Source organism: Mercenaria mercenaria, chromosome 3 (genome assembly GCF_021730395.1).
Source record: "Mercenaria mercenaria strain notata chromosome 3, MADL_Memer_1, whole genome shotgun sequence".
NCBI classification, from domain to species: domain Eukaryota; kingdom Metazoa; phylum Mollusca; class Bivalvia; order Venerida; family Veneridae; genus Mercenaria; species Mercenaria mercenaria.
The window spans coordinates 20473812-20498523 of record NC_069363.1 but is presented as its reverse complement, the minus strand read 5'-3'; the positions used below and the strand labels follow the sequence as shown (position 1 = coordinate 20498523).

At 34.4% G+C, this 24712-nt stretch overlaps 1 protein-coding gene across 1 annotated transcript; it reads right to left on the bottom strand.

Moving 5' to 3' along the window:
* Window positions 1-2802: 2802 nt before the first annotated feature.
* Window positions 2803-14806, bottom strand: LOC123523623 (prion-like-(Q/N-rich) domain-bearing protein 25). The gene is made up of 6 exons (XM_045301282.2): window positions 14682-14806; window positions 13793-13921; window positions 10784-10915; window positions 4430-4561; window positions 3959-4090; window positions 2803-3753 (listed from the first exon to the last, which is right to left on the bottom strand). Exons 1-6 carry the CDS (start codon window positions 14803-14805, stop codon window positions 3731-3733), a joined length of 672 nt encoding a protein of 223 aa, XP_045157217.2. The 5' UTR covers window position 14806; the 3' UTR covers window positions 2803-3730.
* Between the last annotated feature and the right edge of the window lie 9906 nt (window positions 14807-24712).

The following is a 24712-nucleotide window of genomic DNA, read 5'->3' as shown; positions in this document are numbered from 1 at the left end:
TATTTATTGTAAAACTGTTGGAAGACTTTTTTTGGTCAAAGCTGACAATTCGTTTGTAGGCCCCCTGCGTATGAAAGCATGCACAGGTACTGATAGCATACTGATAAGCAATGTGTCTCACGTCCCAGAAAGAATTTAGGATTAGGAGGAGTCTAATGGCAATTAAGACACCTGTCTATGGTCTTGTGCGTGAGCTAGAACAGAATGGGACATAAGTATTATTGGAGCATGCCTGTAAATATGCACTTGTAATACACCTGAGTTTTGGATAATGTCTAGAATCTGTAAATTTAATTACCAGTGCTGTTTACATGCAATTCTCGGGATAAAGATTATGTTAAATTTATGTGTTCAAATGAATTCCATGTTTACCTTGGCAGATACTTAAACTTGTTCATTGTTTCTCTTGACTTGCAAGCAAAGGGAATGTTCCTACCCGCTGTTTTTAGCTCACCTGTCGCATAATGACAAGGTGAGCTTTTGTGATCACCGTTCGTCCGTCATCCGTTCGTCAACAATTTCTTGTCTGCATGATAGTGGTTTCATTTATGATTTTATTTTAACCAAACTTGCACACAACTTGTATCACTGTAAGATTTTGGTTCCTTTATTGAACTGGCCAGATCTCTTTATGGGTTCCAGAGTTATGGCCCCTGAAAGGGCCAAAATTAGCTGTTTTGACCCGGTCTGCACAATAGCAGCTTTATTTATGATTTGATTTTTACCAAACTTGCACACAACTAGCTTGTATCACCATAAGATCTTGGTTCCTTTCTTGAAGTGGCCAGGTTCCGTTATGAGTTCCAGAGTGATGGCCCCTGAAAGGGCCAGAATTAGCTATTTTGACCTTGTCGGCACAATAGCAGCTTTATTTATGATTTTATTTTAACCAAACTTGCACACAACTTGTGTCACCATAAGATCCTTTCTTGAACACCATCCGGCTTCTGTCCACGTTTTTCTTCAAACAACACCTCCTCTGAAACCATTGGATGGAAGTTGATGAAATTGGCCTTGATGTTCCTTGGGTGGTCGTCTTTCAAACTTGTTGAGGAATGTAATAGTTAAATTTCATCAAGAGGACATTCACTGGTAATACATTATCAAAATGCCCCCTTTTGAGCTGAGGTACTGAGTAGCTGCTAAAGAGGAGACAAAAAATTATTTAAATCAAAATGAACTTGAATTTTAAACTAAATGAACATAATTTGCAAAATACAGACCTAGTTGCATTACTAGTTGCAACCCTCCTATCATTCCATTTATTAATCCCCCGCCACAAATGGTGGGGGGTTATAGGAGTGGTCCTTCCGTCCGTCCTTCCATCTGTCCGTCTGTCCGTAACACGTGTCCGCTCCATATCTCCTAAACCCCTTGAAAGATTTTCATGAAACTTGGGTCAAATGATCACCTCATCAAGACGATGTGCAGAATCCATGAGTCAGCCTTGTCGTCTCAAGGTCAAGGTCACAACTCGAGGTCAAAGGTTTGAGCCTTCCATTTTGTGTCCACTCTATATCTCCTAAACCCCTTGAAGGAATTTTATAAAACTTGGGTCAAATGATCACCTCATCAAGACGATGTGCAGAACCCATGAGTCGGCCATGCATGCTCAAGGTCAAGGTCACAACTTAGGGTGAAAGGTTTGAGCCTTCCATTTTGTGTCCGCTCTATCTCTCCTAAACCCCTTGAAGGCGATGTGCAGAACTTATGAGTCAGCCATGCCAGCTCAAGGTCAAGGTCATTTTGTGTCCACTCTATATCTCCTAAACCCCTTGAAGGATTCATATGAAACTTGGGTCAAATGATCACCTCATCAAGGCGATGTGCAGAACTCATGAGTCAGCCATGCCGGCTCAAGGTCAAGGTCACAACTTAAGGTCACAACTCAAGGTCAAAGGTTTTAGCCTTCCATTTCGTGTCCGCTCTATATCTCCTAAACCCTTTGAAGGAATTTTATAAAACTTAGGTCAAATAAACACCTCATCAAGACGATATGCAGAACTTATGAGTCAGCCATGTCGGCTCAAGGTCAAGGTCACAACTTAGGGTCAAAGGTTTGAGCCTTCCATTTTGTGTCCACTCTGTATCTCTTAAACCCCTTGAAGGATTTTCATCAAACTTTGGTCACATGATCACCTCATCAAGAACTCATGAGTCAACCATGTCAACTCAAGGTCAAGGTCACAACTCAAGGTCAAAGGTTTGAGCTCTGTATCTCCTAAACCCCTTGAAGGATTTTCATGAAACTTGGGTCAAATGATCACCTCATCAAGACATTGTGCAGAATTTATGAGTCAGCCATGTCAGTTCAAGGTCAAGGTCACAGCTAAAGGTCAAAGGTTTACCCTTTCACTATCCATAGCAGTTGCGGGGGATTTAGCTGTCTTTCAGACTGCCTTGTTTCATTTGTGTCTAACTGAATGAAAAATTTCTTTGTATATCAGTATACTTTGCTACAATATATGTACTGATTATGGAGAATTAAACGTTTAAACATTTTCAAAGAGAAATGTAACTTCACTTTAATAGTATATTCATGTTGCTGTTTCCAAATACCAAATTGAAATAAAGCCGTGTCTTGCCACAAAAGCGTAGACCGTTGACAAAGAAAACATTACTTTTAAGTTCAATTTAAATAATGGCAAAGTCCGGGCGAGCTTTTGGTAAACTATTTATGCAAATTAGTTTTCGGCGACTTTGCTGCAAACAATTATGCAAATTTGTTTGCAACTTTTGGCGGTAAAGTAATAGGCACTTTGTTTTTGAAGAACAAAGGGATCTGGGTTCAGCAATATATTTTCAAGAAAAGGCATATTTGTCTCTTAAATAAGCAAAGAATATCATCTGCTGATAATGATTTATCTTTTCTAAATAATTATACAGACAGAAATACAAATGTACGAGATCAGTATGTCTTAAGTAAAATATGTTTTATACTTACATGGGTTTGAAACTCTTTAAATATTTTAAAGGTTATGAAAGCTGTTAACTGATTTGCAAAAAAATTCTTCCGTGTCCAAAAGTCTTCATAAATTTTCAGATTCACGAAATTATTGTTTGCAGTCTGTTGTATCTAGTGGTATTTAGGTAACAAAAGTCTAAATTAAACAAAAGATATAACTGTTAAAAATCATTCAGTTTTTTTGCTGTGTAATAATGTGAAAACTAACCTTACATTGCAACATTTATCCACAGAATTAAACATAACAGATTTCCGTGATTTATCCATCTTTTTGTAAAGTTTTTTGTTAAGTATGGATTCAGAAAAAATTCATGTTAATACATCTATGTTCAACTATTGTTTGGCAGTTTGAAAATGGAGCCAAACTCTACGCAACCAATAAAAACAAAAAAAAAAAAAAAAAAAAAACGAAGTCGTGTGATAATGTTCTGGCACTCCACTGGCGAACTCTGGTCAGATAATTAAAAGATTATGAAATGAAGACGAAAATATAGATAAAAGATTCTGGTGACGTTTTGGTGAACAAAATCATATGATAAAGTTTCTGGCGATGTTATGGCAAACTCTTCATTCAGTAAAGTCTGTGGTGTCATAATATATTTCATCAGTCTGCCGAATACGCAGAAGAAGTGGTGAGATTAATAGATAGAACTATTTCTTCAATTATCTTTCAATACATCGAAGATGCGAAGGGCTGTAATTCGATTAAACTGTTGATCCATCAAAGGTGTCTTGTACTAGTTCCCGTCAAGTGAACATTTTTTCCTATGTTCCGCTTTCTGTTCCATCTATAAATAAATGAATGCAGTATTGTTCATTCCTTTTTTTTATTAAGAGAAGCAATACATATCATTTCTACAATTAAACTGTTAATATGGTTTTAACGCGATTATAATTGTAGTTACATGCAAATTTACGAGCAAATGAAGAAAGGTGAATAATTCGTGTCGTAAACAAGTATTGAAATTAAAATGATGAACATAAAATCCCCACCTAGTTTACATACACCACCGGCGGCAGTTGCACCTTTCTTGCATACGCAAATATTATTCCAACATTCAGCATTCGTGTCCAAATGACAACGTTCCCCGTCACTAACATCACATCTTCCATTGTATGTCTCATCTGTAACAATAGCAAAAAATGTTACTTAAAGTATTTAAGATCCAGACTGCGTCCAAAGCTGAAATGATAATTTCATCAAAATACCTACTAGTATTCTCGCATCATTTAAAATAATCATAATCAGGGGATATTCTAAACCCATAGATACAATAACTTTGTTGACAAAACGGAACAGTGTCGTAAGTATTTCTTGTATTCCATGATATTTATCAAGACCATATCATTAATTTATTTGTCTTTTACTACGCAGTTTGGTATCAAACAAGAGGTCAAAAAAATCACCAGGCTCAAAATCCTTAAAAAGTAACTGCATTATACTATTCAGTTCTGAATACCTACCTTTTATACATGCTTGTTCTAACAAACTTGTACCATATTTGCAGTGACACAAGCCGTGCACACATTCTGCATTGCTGTCTAACATACAGTCTTGACCATTAGGGCCCATACATCTACCACCGGCTAATTCGTCTTGTATTTTCCATGAAACAATTTAACAGTTTTATTTTTCAAGAAAAATGAGATAATGTTCACTTGAAAATAAATGACAATGAAATTATTTTTCATCATGAATAGCATTATTAGTTAACCTGTATATTAAATATACGAAGAATGTGTGTTTATAGTTACAAAGACGATTTCTCTACATGTGCACGCACGCACGCACGTACACACACATCAATGTTTTAAGACGAGTTAATATAGATCTAATAAAGTTTGGCCCGAAATTCAACAATATGGTTGAAAACAACGATAATATACACAAAATGCAAAACTGTAGTGTTGATCATTTCCCTAAAAGAGTGAAATACCTGTAAACTATGCTGATTTATATGCGACGCTTAGACAAAACCGCGCATCTGTGTATAGTTTTTGTACCACTATTGACAATGAGCCCCAACTACAATATGCTATCCTATTTTCAAAAGCATGTCAAATAGACTAGTGTACGGTGTTTATGTATGATCTGAAATGTTAGTACACTAAAATATGTTTATAATGAGTCAACCATGCTTGCAGTTTCTCCAATATGTACCTAGCCGAATATTTAAGATATGTCTGGTAACCAACAGATCTACCTCTTTCAGAGGTATACGGTAAATCGCTCTGTCGCAATATCCGAGCTAGTGCATGTCGCGATAAAAGAACGCCAACAAAGGCGAATGTCATCATACATTTTTTTTCATTTTACATGCATTGTATCGAATATAAAAAAATCGGGGAATGCTAGGCGATGTAGATATGAATTAACTTTACAGAGAACTTAAAGTTTGCTAATTTATTCTTCAGCAAACTGATTTAGCAGTGAATTTGGCCGTTTCGTCATGAAAGCACTTTCATCGTCAAACATTTGCATTTTAACCGATATTAAGAAGCAAACCGAGGAGGCGTGACATAGCTGTAAAGTAAACAATGCATTTGGAAATAAAAATATACAGAAAATGGTTTGAGAGTAAAAATATTCACTTTTTATTATGAGAGACAGCTCTGTCGTGAAGGAGAGTCAAGTCGCCAAGAAGATAGCTCTGTTTTCATAAGGGAGCTCTGTGTTCATAATTTTAATGTTATATTGAAAACTTTACAATTTCTGTATTGGGTTGTCCTCTTTTGAAATAATATGCAGTCACTGTTCCATCGGATACACATATTTATGAATTTGCCAAGTATTGTTTTGAACAATATTTTTCATAAGGCTTTAATATTGAATAGCTGTACATTCTGTTAACTTTTGCTTAGGTGAGCCATTGTGATGACTCAATGTCCGGCGTCCGGCGTTTGTCATTGTCTGTCTGTCTGTCTGTCTGTCAACATTGAGCTTGTGTATGCCACAAAGGCTGTATTATTAATTGATCTCCATAAAATTTGGTCAGCATGATTGCCTTGATAAAATCTAGATCAAGTTCGAAAATGGGTTATCAAGGGTCAAAAACTAGGTCACCAATTATCAGTTGCACTGTCATATTGATTTTTAACAAGGTCATAAAAGGACCACTTTTATTTACAGGCGGCACATATTAGTGACACATGCGATGCTGGCGATTTATGAAAAAAAGAACCCCCCCCCCCAAAAAAAAAAAAAAACAAAAAAAAAACAAAAAAAAACAAAAAAAACTTTTTAAACTGAAAATGCGCGCGAAACTTCATGCTAGCGAATTTAAATTATTTCAGTCAAACGCGTCTGATTGGTTCAGATAAAAGATAGATTGATAGAAATGAAATTTAGAATTTTAATTCTACAGAAAGTTCTTAGATTTAGAATCCGATCACTTTAGTAATTTTGTCACTTATTGTATGTGTAATTGAGGTTGCTAATTTAATGCGTACATTGTCAACACACGAAACGCATGATGATTAGCTTCAGAGTAAAGTTGCCGTCCTATAAATTTTATTTAGCTAGTAAATCAGCATGAATGTTATAAAAGTTCAGATTTTATGTTCACAAGTGCATTTGAACTTGCTCGTACAATGGTAAAGTCACAGCGACTCTGACATTTGTACAAAGTACTTTTTTTTATCGGTACGTTCAAACAAATTGGTCGTGTCCTCAACGAAAAGTAATTATGGCATCGTTTTATTCAGATTTGATTTTACAAGCGTAATACGCAGTGTAAATAAGATTCAGAGCCAATGCCACTAATGTTGGCGTCTTAAAAATTAAAGGTACCCTTGCTTTTCACAAGATAATTTCACGTATTACATTTTATCTGACTGAATTAATTTATTTTATAGAAAAAGTAGCACATGCCGATTCTAAGAAAATATAGCCCGCCCGCTTAATTAGGTCAGTAGTGAAAGTGCAGATCTATTGATCATGGGCTTTGAGTCTGATGCCCCTGACTATTTCACAGTGTTTTTAATCATTTGTCTTCCATCTATGACACAAAAATTAAAATGGAGAAGCTGATAGTCACTTGCTGAAAACAAGTTAGTACTGGTGCTGAATCCAGAAGTTCTGGTTAAAACGGCACTAAATACAAAACAGGCAAAATAAATATAAGAAAATATAAAGCAATATGTACTATACAAATGCTGTATAGATATATATTTACATTCGCCCTATTTTTTCCATTGAAAATTATGACGTTCATTTCGTATGAACAGCAGAAGGAAAGGCGCGAAATATAAGTCATCGCTGCATTGTGATAACCGACCGCTGTTTTGACGACGTCCGCGTATAGTCCGGGAGAACGTTCCTTATACGACGTCGCAATTATTCCGTGTGTTGAACAGAATGGCCGGGATGCTGATTTTAATGTTAAATGCCACAAAATATATGCAATTTATAATATTATCTTGTTTACAAATGGAAAGGAAATATAATGTAAATATAAGAAATGAAATGATTTTTTCCGGTGTTCATGCGAAATGAACGACAAAATAGGATCGGCAAATTAAACATGAATCGCTAGCGCTATTCATGGATTTGCCGATCCTCAGTATTCTGACGTTCATTTCGCATGAACACAGAAAAAAAGCATTTCATTTCTTTAAAAAAAAACGTGATAACTGAATTGTTTCTCGTAACTGGACATAACTACTTTTCTGTTACATTCAAAACTGCTCAAAACTGTTGATGTAACACAGAGCTATCTCCTTGGCGACATGACTATCTCCTTCCCGACAGAGCTGTCTCTCACAATAAAAAGTGAATATCTTTTACTCCCAAGCCATTTTCGGTACATTTTTATCTTCACGTGCATTGTATACTTTACAGCTATCTCACACCTACCCGTTTGCTTCTTAATATTAGTTAAAATGCAAATATTTGACAATAGCAAATGACAAAATGGCCGAATTCACAGCTAAATCAGTTTGCTGGTTAACACCGCCACGACCACAAATCAAGAATAAATTAGCAAACTTTAAGTTCTCTGTAAAGTTAAAACATATCTACATCGCCTACCATTCCCCGATTTTTGATATTCGATAAAATGATTGTAAAAATGCGAAAAATATGATGACACCTTTGTTGACGTTCTTTTATCGCGACATGCACTACCTCGGAAGTTGCGACCGAGCGATTTACCGTATACCTCAAAGAGGTAGCTCTGTTGTTTACAAGGCGTGTAAGACAACAATGAAAACTGATAATACAATTTTAATGCTTCTCCAAAGAAATGTGGATGGATATTTATTAATATTCTGGTACAGAAGAGAACAGCTAGGATTCGGTCGAAGAATGAAACTACTAGCATTTTGTTAAATAAAGAAGTTCTGATTTTATGTCACTAAAACGTTATCGTTTCCGGCGTTTTGAATGACCGTTTCATTGCTTTCTTGTAAAATAAGTATTTAAGTTCATGTAAGGTAGCTATGACCTTTGCAGTATTTGTGTACGTATGTATAAACTTATTGTAATGTATCTGCATTACTCTAAAAATCCACTCCGGCTCACAGGTGGCAGTAACGTACCTAGGATACAGTATGGGTCCATGAGCCATATATGCACTTAAATTTACTACAATTATATAGAGGATAATTGTTGGTTTCGGTGTAATATCACGTTATAATTTCACCGAGTGGGCACCAAAAGTGATATTTTCACGAGTGGCGCAGCCACGAGTGAAAATAACAACTTTTGGTGTTCACGAGTTAAATTACCGTGATATTATATCGATTCCAACAATTTTTCTGTTTATTTTATGTCTAAAACTCTACTTTTGTTGTGTTTATTTCAATAAAATGTCGAAATTTGCGGGAAATTTTATCAGGAAGCATCGCAAAGATGACGTCATTTTAACGACGTCATCATCATATTGTTTCCGGCTTTCAGTACGCTCGGTAAACTTTTTGACGTTAATCGGGTATCAGATTTGATAATTTTCACTGAGTGGCCAGTGAGTTTATCAGGATATAATTCACCGTTATATTTCGATAAACCACCGAAAAACATAAAATAAAATGTTTTCTTAGGAAAAAAAAGACAAAAAGCCATTTTGTGACAATGAGCCATGAGAAAGGTGATCAAAAACAGTTTGACATGTGCATTACTTCCAGGTCCGTTTTTCTTTTTCAAAACAATATTTTCTTATCAATTGTTGTCCGCCTTTTCGGCAAAAGATTAATCTTTCAAAAAAACCTTACTTCAAAACCCAGTTACAAACCGTTTACGCATCACGACGGAGCAACGGCATACAAAACGATAGTGATTTCTCCACCCGAATAAATCCCACACATTTTTCGCATCGAAGTCTCCCCCCTAAAACACATCAAGCACACAGTGCGAGTTTAAAATAACGATATAACCGTTCATAACAGACTAAACACAAACTAACAAGACCGAAAACAAGGTTCAATCCTACTTTGTTACTTACAAATTCGCTATTTAACATTTTCGCTTTCGGAAATTACCTTCGCCTGCCATGAATACCGTTGACAAGACAGTGGTTGTAAAGAACGTTTTCATTGGCGGAGACAGTTTACGTATTTCAAACGTAGCGATAAAATCCAAAGAGTACCCGAATATAAACAAGCAGCGATGGCTCACGAGGATTATTTACCAAATTCAAATAAATAACAACTGGTAAGTAATTAAGTAGAATTGAACCTTATTTTAAGTCTTGTTAGTTTACATTTAGCCTATTTTGACTGCTTGTAGTGCTACTTTTAACTGACATGGTGTACTTGATTTGTTTTAGGGGGGAGACTTCGGTGCGAAAAATGTGTGGGATTTATTCGGGTGGAGAAATCGCTATCGTTTCGTACGCCGTTGCTCGCTCGTAATGCGTAAACGGTTTGGAATTGGGTTTTGAAGTAAGGTTTTTCTGAAAGATTAATCTTTTGCCGAAAAGGTGGCTAATCATTGATAAGGAAATATTGTTTTGAAAAAAAAAACGGACCTGGAAGCAATGCACATGTCAAACTGTTCTTGATCACCTTTCTCATGGCTCATTGTCACAGGAGCAACCTAATTTAGCAGTATTGAATTTATCTGGGGAGATAACACATAGTTAAATAAGGAGTGCCATTGAAAAGAAATGAGGAAAATAATAATGTTTTAATAGTTGTGAAATATTAAATGAAAATTTTAGAAAAGTGAAGTTTGAAGTAAATACAAGTGAAAATCATTTGAAAAGTTCAGAAAATTTGTTATTTAATATCTTGAAGAGAGTGAAATTAGGCTGCAAGCTATCTGCATAGTGTGTGTATATATGTGTATATATTCTTCTGCTTGGATATATGTGATTTATTCGTTGGATTAACCCATTCATTATCTTCGCCAATTACCAAGGATTACCCCTTGGGTGCCTCGCAAAATCAACGGGGGAAACTTCAAGATCATCATCAACAACAACAACAATGGCTTTTTGTCATTTTTTTCCTAAGAAAACATTATAATTGTAGTAAATTTAAATGCATATGGCTCATGGACTCATACTGTATCCTAGGTACGTTACTGCCACCTGTGCTCCGGCTGGCTAAGTAAAGAGATCTTTGTACTGCAACATTTTTAATCGTAATGTGCTTTTTAATCGACCTGGCGTGCGAGGTACGGTTCACTGCATTATTGTGCAAGATATGTAGTTTCTTATACAGTGACTATCTATTTTACATGGTAACCAAATTACCGTTGAATTTCAGTCGCTGGTTACGGAACTAAAGCATTATATTGCTCTACCTATTTTGCAAACTCTCTAAAAACTGAACAATATTCTTTTTAAAAGATTCAGGTAGCATATGCATGATATTTACCAGGTATGCAGACACTCCCAGCGGGAGTAGAGTTGTTTTTACAGACACATACTCCTCTCTTGCATTCGGCGTACTTGTCATGTTTACAAGTTTCTCCGTCAGAACCTGTACATATTCCACCCAATGTTTCATCTGGTACATAGAAAAAATCATTTTTAGTGCATCTGGTTTTTAAATGATGAGGTATTGTCATCACTTGATCGGCGTCGGTGTCGGCGTTGCCCGGTTAAGTTTAATGTTTAGGTCAATTTTTCTCCTAAACTATCGAAGTTTTTGCTTTGAAACTTGCAACACATGTTCACCATCAACAGCTGACTCTGTTTTTGTAAAAATACGAAAAAAGCAGGTACCTTGATAGTTTCTCTCCGTTCCTTATAGTATATTTCTCGATTCAAAATACGTTAGTTTACCATAAGAACATAACGTTACGCTACAAACGATAAAATTTAAGGAGGTAGGTTACCTTGTTACAAGGGTAAATTCAAATTAGTTGAACCGCAGCAATTTTTTGTATTTCGTGTAATATGAAGTTTTAACTGCTACAATCTCAATGTCGTGTGTCTCTATCCCTTCAAGTTCAATTTTTATCCAGGTTTGAAGAACATGACCATCCAAAGGTATTTCATATTGAAAGAAGAAGGAAAATACGGATATTTAACACTTTTCAGTGTATTTTAGTTTCATTGATATCCGTAGACGTCTGCATAATTGATAATTTTACTAGTATGCACGTAAGCTTTCTAATGTGAGTTTAAAATGTATATGTCGCGGGGCTCGTGTTTCCATGGTAACGCATTTTCTCTTATTTTTAACCAACTATGTATAAAAATAGGGGTTTTTGAAGGCTTCAGTGCCATTCTGTTAATGACCAACATGGAATATTTTGGTAATATTATTAGTAAAATACCAAGCGCTTTACATGGTACCCTATTTTTCTTAAAGTTTAAAGTAACCATGGCAACAGGGATGTTTAAAATCGCTTATATCTTACTTTTTGTCGTAATTTCTTATAAAAATATTGAATAAGATTATCTTTCTAGTTAATGTAGCTTTAAAACATATAATTTCTAACGTAAGTTATATTTTCGTGTTATCTGCATTTATTCAAACAAATTTCACATCTTAGAATACTTACAGCAGTACCCCTCGTCTGACATTTTCATGAAAAAATCTTTCAGCATGCTGCTATTATTCTCATGGATATTGTTGAAATGAAAATAAAAAGCCGAAGCTGTGTTACTTAAATAGACCAATGTCAACTTTTTTTAATTTTACATTTAGATACATAGGTCACGGGCTTCGTTTCCATGGTAACATCAATTCAATTCAAGAAACCACAATTTTCTACTGAAATTTGAACAATTTTAGATCGTAGTTTTAGTATGTAAGTTTCAAATTATCAACGGAACCTGAAAAATAGGTATTACAGATCAAACTGCTAGATTTTTATTTGAAAATGGCCGTAACAAGTAACCTTTCACCCAGCTATATTCCAAATAACATTGGTTACCATCATCCATTTTCTTACATTCCGCATAACATTTCAATATAACTACATAAAAGAAGCAAAATATTGATTATTATTCAGAGCAAAAGACTCATAAAAAATATTTCAGCAAATAATGGTTATTTGATAATAGTTAAAATAAAGAAAATGCACAGAATTGCGTACTTTCAAGATAAAAGCTATTAATTTTGCGCGGTAACTGACACGTAACGTCATGACGTCAATGACGTCATTTTAAGGCAACATTGTTTTGAAGCGTTTCTGCGGCAATTTATTCATTATTTCGGCATTATTAAACCATAAAGCATCAGATCGAAGACAGGTTCATGACTTGTTTTCAGAAGAATGAATATACAAACACATTTAGTTTGTCGTAAACCTCGTCGTAAACCGTCACTTTAGCTTCCGGTTGGACATGCGCACATACAAATATGAAGGTAACCTACCTCCTTAAGTGGAACTTTGTTATTGTGCGTAACGCAAAACATCATGACGTCACTTCTGCTTACGGACGTTAATTTCCCGCGCTCTACTATAAGAAAGAGTGCTACAAAGAAAATATTTCTACCTGTTATTTGTAGAATACGGTATGCAAGAAAAATAATCTGCCAGAATAAAATGCTAACATGTAGACGATATGCAAGAAAAAATATCAGTCATGTGTTTACGAATCGGATGGAAATATCCGTCTCTCGGCCACCTGCGCATGGGTGGTAATTCGGCAAGCCTCATTACCACCCAATGCGCAGGTGCCCTCGGGACGGACCCTAGAGCAATTATTTGCCATTCAAAGCTGACTCTGTACAGCAAGTACCGTAACATTGCTTTTTGCAAGAATTATGACCCCTTTTGGCTTAGAAAATCTATCATATAGAGACAAAAAATCAGATGAACGTCTGCAACCGCACGGCGGTGATCTTGTTTGACAAATGACATGCACTTACATTGAGTAATACTGTCAGATGGGAAATACCAAATAATGTTTTTTTAAACTTATGAGTACGATTCATAATTATTGTCATTAGATACATTTCTAATTTGATCACAGTTTATAGAAGCAAGTTCAGAGTGAATGACAACGATTTTCTTTCTTTAAAACATTCTGTATTTGAAGCAAAAATAAAACGGGAAAATTGTGATTTGCTTTCAATACGTCACATTGTCTACAAGAAATCTACAAAACGGATAAAATTATATTTTTAGGGACTGCAGTGCGACGTGCGCGTTGTTAATGTAGTATATGTACCCTTTACATTTTACAGATGGAGGGAAAACAAGTCTACAACGCGTGAATGTTAAGTATTACCGGTATATACAATTCACTTTCAAATAATTGTTGCATTCATTACCAAACATTCCATTTGCGTTCGACTCAGATCCGCGTTGATTTAGTACTGCATAACAGTCGTTTCAAGATCAACTAGAGTACTCTATATATTTATTTATAAAAATTAATATGTTAGATCTTCAAACTGCAGGCGTTGGGTGTGAGTTAAATTTACCTAATATGCAAAATCCGGCTCTCCGATGCGATCCATGTATACATAAGCACCATTTCCGTACACAGACTGTGTTCTTGTCATATCGGCAGCTTTTACCTACGTTGGTACATAAACCTCCAGCATATCCTGCTATAAAACAAGAAATGAGCCGAGCCATGAGAAAATCAGCATTGTGCATTTGCGATCAGCATGGATCCAGACCAGCCTGCCCATCTGCGCTGACTGGTCAGGATCCATGCTGTTCGCTAACGGTTTCTCTAATTGCAATAGGCTTTGGAAGCGAACAGCATGGATCCTGACCAGATTGTTCGGATGCGCAGGCTGGTCTGGATCCATACTGGTCGCAAATGTACAATGTTGGTTTTCTCATGGTGCGGCTCAATTGTCTAGTTTTAATTCTTGTGAGCACAGAATGTATTTGAGGAAAATAGTATAGTATTTAATTCTTGTGAACATAGAATTCAATAGAGGAAAATAAATGAAGGCTCAGTTTGAATCTGTACATTGTAAGCCACAAATAGTCGAATATATTAGTCATTTTTGATGTGGTGTGTGGGCGGACACGTTCAATCTGCATTTTTGCAAAGAACTTTGTTTAATTTCATTCGACAACGTTACAAATCCAAAAGATTTTGATACAGAAAAATAAAACTCAACCCACACGTTTTGTCTAGATGAGAAACTATTATTTCAAATTTATTCTTACCTGGTCTTAATCTGGTTTGCCATATCAATCATAATATTTGAAAAGAAGACGAGGTGTTTAGACAATATTTTTTACATTATCTTATAGAAAAAAAAAACAACAACTCATAAATGAACCTCATATTAACACACACGAGCATCATCAGGCTTTGTAGAATCAAAGTCAATCATATTCAATACTTACATTTTGCATGAGCATATTTTGGACTTTTAGAATATTTTATTCCTAGACGTTTTGCATACTTTTTACCATATGAAACAAGCAGCTCCGTTCCAGGAGGTATTGCCTTCAATGCCATATAGTACATATGCCCTGAAACGTACAATTTCAGATTTGGTAACATTACAATAACGTGGTAACGGTTTTACTGTTAAATCAAATTGATTACAAAATAAGCAATCCCGATAAGCTGAAGTAAGGTTATAAAAATGGATTCGTGGCATGGCAGTTAAAATTGTATATGCCAATACTAAACACATACTTCTGTACAGCATACCACCATACGTCCCTATATTGATATTTTTGACTAACGTCACTAAAACTCTACACTGATACGTTTTAGTTGGACACACACTGTACATTTCCCATTAATTTAGATATGTTTGCCAATAGTTTGGATAAATAATTTGTTTTTAAAGCCGTCTGTTGGATTTTAATTTGCTAATTTAGGCCTGCATATAATCTATACGTGTGTCGCATTCCGCGATCATACTCCCGTCCGTTTCCGTCTCAGACAAAACGTAAAATATAATGTTTTGTAACACCAGCGTCTCCGCGCCCGCTGTTTTCACTCAGATTGTGTGCACTTTTTGACGGAATTTGGTTGCAAAATAAACGAACTCTAATGAATTTTATACAAAGTTCTTATGTTCTAAAACGAAGTTTTCTTTTTCAACATTTGTGATAAAAATTTCTTTAGTTGTTGTTTTAATAAATGATTATTAATATCATATACCCTTGCGAATCGAAACATCCTTAAGTGCAAGACTTTTTATAGCAGGAAGACAATTTTACATTATGCAGGCTAAAAATATTATTGAATGGCGTCTGACAAATGTCCTTCTGTGGAACCAACACGTGTACGGATACAGTTAACACGTCTGTCTACGGGTGAGTGGGGGGTGGGTGAAGACAGATACGCTAATTCTGCAGCCTCAGAAGCAACTCATGTAAATAATGTAAATGACACGAATATACCAGTACGTATGCTTGCCTTTGTGTTGAAAGGGAACTATATTTTCTGTCTCTGCTGATATAGGCGCATTAATATACCTCAGCCAGTTTGATAAATACTCGTGCGAAGCATCAACAAACATCTGCTCCTGTCGGACTTCATCTTTATATATCTGTGTAAAACATCTAAGAAATGAATGTTTATCCATAATAAAATTACCTTATCTTGTAATTTATTTTCGGAACAAAATAGTTATATGCTAGCGTCATATGCTGTCTTTGTTCCAGATACTAACGGATTGTACGGCGTTTAGCTAAAACTTCCTGTTGCTGATATGTATATCTACCTGAAGTAAGTTTTGGATATATATATCTTTATCACATGTTTGACGTCTGTCCCACCTAATTTTGGACCTCCGATAATTTATTTATACTGTATGTAAAATTGTCAAAAAATGGCATCGTTAATACCAGAAGGTTAATACATCTAAGCACCTTTTTCATTTTTTTGAAAAAATGTAAAATGAAGTTAAAAATCAAGATTTTATGTTTTTCCCCATAGACTTGCGTTGTAAAATTACGTGACGTCCATTCCAAGATGGCGGCGTCCATACAAACGTCATTTATTGTTGAATAACTGACATGGAAAATTAAAACACACTTTGTCCAAAACTTGTAGGATTTACTTGTACGGAAGGTGCTGAATTAACATTTTACTTCAAATTAAGCAGTTATTTCCGTTTCAGATTTTCAGCTTTTTTTTTCAGAAAACGTGTTTGTACTTACAGTAATACCCGTTAGTATTGACGTAAAATAAATACATGTCTCAAATCAAGTGCGTATCATTGTTTCAGCCATAGATAATATGAAATTAGGTGCTACCTAAAAGGCAGAGCTCCCTTGAAAAATCACCAGTGCCCCTTAAAAATTAAAGGAGTGGTGCTGGAATTATCTGGAATTATGGATTCGTTTAGGAAGTTTATGTTCTATTAGATCTATTAAAATTATAAATATTAATGATAATTCATGATTTCTGAATGCATGTTTTAGACTGCATCAAGATTAATTCTTGACATGTGAAAAACTCGAAAGATATTCTATATATTATTATCAAAAGAAAGTTTGATATAGATTTCATACTGGAAACCAGTCACAAATGATAACTCCTTCAAATTGAAAAGCTTGAATCTTGAAAATTTCAAACTTAACAGAATCTCATTAGACCAACAGCCAAAGGAATTCTGTCTCTTTGCGTGTAAATATTTGGCAATGAGGACTTAATGAAAAAAGTTAATGTTCCAATTCCAAAGTTAATAGAAATTAGAATTAACGTAATCCTGGAAATGACTATTGTAGTTCTTTTAAATGTCATTATTGTCAAATTTTGGTTCTTTTTGGATGGAAGAATGTGTCCAACTTTTAGTCAAAAATACTGCTATAAGAGATGCCTTGTATTGGAAAATTACAATTATTTACATGACTGTACAAAGCTTGTTTTAACCCAAAAGACTAGCAATTTTTAAAAGTTAATGAACGGCAGATCAGAATTTTACCTAGAGAAAAACAGTGTTTGCCGAAATTCTCGAAAACACCTGTTTATTTGCAGAACTTTTAAATTCACAATCTATGGCTTTTTATGGTTAATCTTTTAGCACTAGAGAATAGGGATGGCAGTAAGAACCTTTTTGATATTTATTGATAATTCATCGCCAATAGTTATAGTTTTATTTATATAAACTCTGGTTAGTGGTTTTAAAGCTAACGGACGAAATATATGTGAACGGGGAAAAGAGCATTAGTTGCTTTTCACAGTTCAAGGCCTGTATATTTTGATCCTAAAGCTATTTTTTTTTAAAGTTATGTCTACTGACTACTGCACAGGCACTGCATTAGAACCTGACATCAAAATTATAAACATTTGTTAATTTTTACATGAATGACTTTAGTTATACAATATTTTCAAAACTTATAATTATACAAAAAAAAGAGACTGAAATAAAAAAGGAATTAAAAAAGTCTGGATCAGGTGAGGTTCGAACTCACGATCTCTGGATTTCAACGCGAACTCGCTAACCACTACACCAATGTGGAGTTATGACGTCACATGGACAAACATAAGTATTTATTGTAAAGTTCAGTAACGGCAGCGTGACGGAAGTCGTTTCAAAATGAAATTATTGTATTTTATTTCTTTTTTCTTCGTAGAAAATGTATTTAGCACTAATTTCTTATAATCGAACGATCAATTACATTTTTATTCAATATTCAAAGCAGTAAGCGAGACGCTTTTGTCAACCGTAAACAGTAAGCGTCTACTGACGTCTTTACTGATTAATTACTATGTACATCTGAAGATCACATGAAAAAATCCGAACAACACCGATTCCAGAAAGTACCACGAATTTTCAACTCGATAGTATACCCAGGTAGATCTTGATCTCTCTATTCATTTTCTTTTTCACACGTCTAACCGTAATGCGACGCTGTCGGCGCCGCTTCACGGCGCCGGTAGCTCTGCTATCATAATAGAGGTGGGGACAGCAGAGATGCGCGCAACCCATTTAACTCATTTTCATTATGGGTTACTGTTGTTTACAATCGTTTCAAAGGTTCGGATGTTAAAATGTTGTTTTTAGCATGAATACATGTTTGTGTACTGACTGGTACTTTCTGTTACCTACGTCTCACTATTTTAGTGACCGTTCGATCTAGGTGAAACATTATTCCTCAATGCAATTAATGATTTAATATGTACATATTTTAATTTGAGACAACGGCCTATATAAGGGACTACGTTAAACAAATTAATAATTGCCTTTATTCTTTATAATTACATAATATCTATTTTATCAATTCCATCCTCGCGTCTTTATTTCTCATTCTCGGCCGTTGTAGAGTGGGGCATGTTAAAACATGTTTGTGCTATTGATAGGCATGGTAGATCTATAGACGAAATAAAAATATGACATTTTGAAGGGGTATTTTGTTCTTCAGCCAGATAAATGAAGCATGTTCACGCGCGTTAGTTACTTTCATTTTCGATGGTATGAAAAACACGTGTTTTTTTTCTCGCCAAAAAGTACGTATACGAAACATTTACTTCTATTACAAACGGGGCCTGTGCGCAGCTGTACTGAACTTTCCTCCAAAACACGTTGAACTAAAAACAAAAAACAAAAAAAAAAATAAATAAAAAAAAAAATGAAATAAAACAGTGTTAAAAATGATTTGTAGCAATTCAAAATTTTTATAGAAATTCAGTCAAAAATTTCGTATTTGAAGGAACTTTAAATTTACCGTACGGTGTATAATTAGCTTATTAAATACATCTACCCATTTCATTACAAAAATATAGCCTAAGGCTACTCTGGCAAAAATGACTGTATCAAAGTTTACAAAGTTTATTTCATTTAACTCTCCGTTTGTACAAATATACAAAAACATGAGAAAAATACATTCATTATATACATGAGGGCAACAATAAAAACTTCTTAACACACACAAAAATGAAGATAATACAGATATTGCTATTACAGAATAATAGTACTACATCCAATGTTGCGGTATTTCTTTGCCTTAATTGCTAATCATATCAGTAGAAATGTTAAAAATAGGTCGTGTTCCGAGTTGATGCTATGAAACGTATAATCGCCTGGGTGTGTTTTTACAACGGTTTGTGTGACTGATTGACCACTTTCGGCATAAAAGGTTGCCACGTGGAAATATTTATGGATTAATAACCTAGTGAATTAATTAATTACTGTACTGGTTGGGAACCATTTTCCGGACACATTTTCATATATCGGCTCCATTATTCCCTAAAAAAATATTTGACATGAATGAAGCCCACACTGCACAAACTTCAGCTCCTTCCACATCCGATGTTGTAATCAGCATCGCGTTGTGACGTAAAATATGGGTTCCATGGGGCCTCAAATGGGGTCACTAAAATAAGTTATTTTTCCCGTCAGGTAAACCAGTATCCGGACAAATATTTTGACGGTGTTTTGTTGTTAATTTGATATCAAAATAAGTAATTAAACTATTTCTACACATGTCTTTATCATTCATCTTTTCAAAACTGCACATGAAACATAACCCGACGTTCAATAGCAGCTACGAAAGCAAACCGAGGTTGACTATAAAAAACTCGAATTTCGTCTTATACGAATTCTTGATAATTCCAATAGATATAGAATAAAATTAGTGCAAAAATCGACAGCCCTGCATCTTGCGTAACTTTTAGCGTGAAATTAAAAGTAGAACATGTTATCAGCATACAATCATTATGTAGTTTGATTATTTCTTCCCCACTTGATACCACGGCATGTGTGAACTACTGCGCATGCGCAATGCTATCTTCATGCCCCGTTAAGACAGAAAGTTGTTTTGTAAACGCAGGTGAGTTATCATCAAAAACCCAAACATTATACAGCCAAATAGTGGTTTGTTGTAGACATGAAGAACAAACATCTAAATTATCTAGATGAAACAATCACATGAATAACAACGAAATAAAGCGGATATTACATGTGTCCGGAAACTGGTCCTGTCCGGAAAATGGTTCCCAACCAGTAATGGAGTATGCTTTCCAGGAAAATACAATCAGAATATAAGGAATTGTGTGTATTCACGGGATTTGTATTCTTGGAATATAGATATATAAATTAGTTATTTTGACCATTTATTTTGTGATTTTGGGGAAGTGATATCTTGGTTCATGAAGACCAAATCAAAAACCTGGATATTATATCTACGTCAGAATGTAAGTATTTTCATTAACCCTACAGTATTAAGACAAGTGCTAATTCTAAAATATGATTGGCAGGAGCTTGTATTTGCATAAACCTTGTCAATTGTATTATTATTATACAAGTTAAAGCATAGCAAAAGTTCCTTCTAGGGCACATCTATATAAATATAAAATGATCATCTTGTAAATTTTTTGTTGCAATGTCTGTTTTATACTGCCAAAAAATGTCAAGTAAGTATTTACGCTAGTTATTTAACATAAATTGTTAAATCCAACAACAAATTTAATCTGTTACCATTTTCAGTAGAGTAAATACGGCAATAAGACATTGACCCGGTCAATCCATTACGATTCGATGTGTGAATTTGCTGCGCATAATTAGAGGGTCGCAATGGGGTTTGTTTTCATATATTAACCATGCATTTGAAGGTAACGATAATATTTAGTTGTTTACATTTAAATTTGCTGATATATGTCTATCTGGTCGACTGAATATATGTTATGTTCTTCAAGAATGGAGGAAATAACATCCTCGGGTTTAGTAATATGTACTCTACGGAACGCGTTCAGTCAGAGAGTCGCCTCAATTAGGAAAGAATAGTCTAACGTCAGAGGTTATTTCTAAGGTCACGGAGTTTAACTGGCCAGCTTGTAATGACAACAGCTTTCGGTATCAGTAGCTCAGTCAAGTGTGACTTACCGAATTAAAATATTCCTTCTCAACAGAAGGAACAATAAGTTTACTGTGTCAGGTGTCAGTATTGTACAAAAGGGCTATATTTTTGAAGGCATGTTCTAATCTCTGGCCTGGCCTGGCCCGATGAGCCCAATTTTCGACTGGGCCGGGCCAGGCCAGGCCATAGATTTCAATTTCGTAGAAGGTGAAAGTGATTTCTATAGCATCTTTAAAATCTGACTTTTGGAATAAGTTTGGATATTTCAGACATTATATAAATACATTTTGAATTCCCACTCTCTAAAATTATACACCTGGGAATAAGCCTATAGCTAACATAACTATTATGTCTAATTTAAAGGTGATGTCTGATTAATTGTTATGACTATTATCAGGGGATCTCCACCTCAATTGACTCTTGACTAGTGGTTTGGTTTTCCCCCAATTGAATAACCTAACTAATTTTTATTATTTTGTCCATTAAGGATTATTTAGTATTGTCCGAAATTATTGAACTAGCACTCAAGAATATTCCGTATACTTCCGTAAAAAACATTTTGTTGCCCAAACATAAATAAAAATATAAATATTGAAAACCAAATAAAATATAAACATTTCTTTACCGCCAGGTCGTACATGCAGATATAGTTGTGCTGACAAAACGTTCAGCTACCAATCTCGGGACTGTAAATTCGAAACACCTTTGACCATTTTCATTATCATTTTTAAAAAATAATTCATCTGTAAACTTAGAATGCAGGAAAATTGTCACTGATCGTGATTTATTGTTCATTTATTGAAAGATATACACAAGTATTTGACATTCTTCTACATACAAATTATTACCATAAAATGTTGTAAGAATAAAAACAGTATCAATAAAATGACATTATATTGATTTAATGAAAACAATCTGAATTGAAATCGAACCCACGGTAACATGTGTGAAAGTCGGAGAACTTATCACTACGCCACTGTGCCATTGGTAAACTTTGTATGTTATTTTGGTCAATTTAGATATTTTCAGGTTACAAATATGGTGTAAAATAAAGAAAACTCCCGAAAATATTGGCGAAGATTAATAAGTGGCACCTGTCAATACTAACGGACAACAACTTTCAATTTCTAAAATAATGCTACCTCCGTTCTAGAATCTGGGATAGTATAGTGTGGGGAAGCGATAAGTAAAGTTTGTAGTTTAGGTTATACACGTATTGAATATTTTTGTAAGATTGTTTTTATATTGATCTAAGTATGTGGAAAAAAATCCTACAAAGTTTTTTTGAAACAGGCTCAAGAGCATCCATTATCATTAAATATATCACTTAGAAATAACATAAACACAATGCACCATTATTTTTTTGTGCAAGAAAAATATCAATAATCTAAAATGCCAACACCCTGACAATGAGTTAGAGGTCCCACAATGAATATTATTTTTATTACTCTTCCATAAATTGAACATCAGCTTAACTAAACCAAACACACATTAAAAGTTCAACTGAACAGTTAAAAGGTCAGCTAAGGATAGTAGGGACACAACCTGTAATTACAATTCGCAAAGAGATGAATTCACTGCATGCAAATATTCAGTTATATTGCAGCAGGTAAACTTATCAATGAAATTAGACATTAGTTTTAAAACCAAGTGTTAAAGTTGACTTTAAATAATTTGATCACAGAAAAAATGGGTAGTTATCATTTAGTTACACCATTTTCTTCAGTGCAAATCTGTATTTCAAATAAGATGAATGACGGCTAATAAATGATTCTCCAGAGAACTGGTTTCTCATTTTGTTTGACATGCAGCAAGTAAACAATACAGGTTAATACTGCCTGCTACTGTAATTGTATATTTAGATTTTATGCCATTCATTTCTCTATGTACAATAAAATCTGGCCTGGCCTGGCCCGGCCCAGTCGGAAATTGGGCTCATCGGGCCAGGCCAGGCCGGGCCAGGCCAGGCCAGAGATTAGAACATGCCATTTTTGAAAAACCCTGTGTTCTGCATAGACTCAACTGTATATTATAATGACATTATATTGATTATATATTAGGTAAATGCTGAGTCATAATGTCAAAGACATGAATCCTAAAGAGATGTGTTAAACATTTTTTTTGTGTTATTTTGGTATGGGGGTGTGGGGGAGGGTATGGGAGGGGGTTGTAGTGTATGGGAGGGGGGTAGTACTTGGGGGAGGGGAATATTAGTTTCCAACTGAGCCCTGTGCCAAATGTCTGTGATTATGAGGATGCATTTAGGATCAGAACTTTCTGTTTAAACTTTACAGATTTGGATTAATTAATTATTCACACTTTAGATGCACTTAAATATAGGGAAAATGATTATTAAAATATACATGGTATTAAAAATGAGTATTAAAATATACATGGTATTTACGTGCTCATAATTCCATATACAATAATATGCTATTATAATTTAAATAGCATAACCTATGGAAACAGCACAGAAATGCAGCAAATTTGTACACTCTTTTGCGAAACGAAAGAAAAGAGCGATTTAACTTGCATTTTAAATTGGTGGATATCTTAGAGATCAGTTATGACAATATTTATGTACCTTAAAACAAGATATCTACATATATATAACATTATCATATATACGTTTCATATACTGTACAGTCAGTGTTACCTATAAGACCTAAACTATAGTTCAGTTAGAACTAGTTCTGCTTGAGTTAATATATATTTAAAACATTGACCATTGCATGGAATATAACATATACTACAAACAATTTATATAGTCAGCAGTAGTTATACAATAAAATTAACAAAATATTAACAAAATTCAACATGGATCATTTGAAATAATATTTTAAAACTCGCTACCGGTCTCTTCAAATCTTTAAGGATTATTTCTAACAGTTTTCATAACAATATCTAAAAATTTGCACAATCTTATTAATTCAAATTTGTTTCCACTGTTCAAAAGCTTAGAAAAATTTATTATATTGGGGTGTCTATAATAATACTGTTTTATCAATTGCTTCCTCTGTTCTTGAAAAAAAAATACAACAAAGTAGGTAATGAAATTCATCTCCTAGTTCAGTTTGTTCACATAGGTTACATTTTCTCTCTGCCAATGATAATCCTGTCCACCTACCAACCTCAACTGGGAGTCTGTGGTTTCTAGTGCGAAAAGCTGTTAAAATTTTACAAAAATAGTTTGGTAATAAGAAGAAATATTTATTCATTCTGAAATTGTCCTTAAATAATTTATAACTATAACTGCTTGTTGATTTTGATATTATATCATTTCATTCTTGCAAGTATTGATCATTTATATTTTGTTTAAAAGCCTTTGGAAACCATTTTCTATTTATTTCTGTCTGTTGATCCCATATATTTCCAAATCCATTTTTTTGTACTAAATTTTTTATATATATTAACCATTTTGAATTTATTTTCCCTTGTTCCTGTAACCCATTTAGAATTATTTACATGTTATTAGATAATTTATTACTTGTTCTATCAGTTAATTTACTCCAGAAACTTATCATTCTAATCATTCTAGAATTAATGTCTAGCTGTAAGGGTGTGACATCTAATTCCCCATATCCCATATGTGATGGTGTTGACTTTTTAAGATT

What these genes read in the sequence shown, in the direction of transcription:
- LOC123523623 (XM_045301282.2), bottom strand. Translation starts at nt 14,805, where the DNA reads ATGTACTATATGGCATTGAAGGCAATACCTCCTGGAACGGAGCTGCTT. An exon ending in AAAATATGCTCATGCAAAAT is followed by an intron (nt 13,922 to 14,681) that starts GTAAGTATTGAA and finishes CTTGTTTTATAG; the next exon opens with CAGGATATGCTGGAGGTTTA. An exon ending in CGGTGGTGTATGTAAACTAG is followed by an intron (nt 3,754 to 3,958) that starts GTGGGGATTTTA and finishes ATTTATTTATAG; the next exon opens with ATGGAACAGAAAGCGGAACA.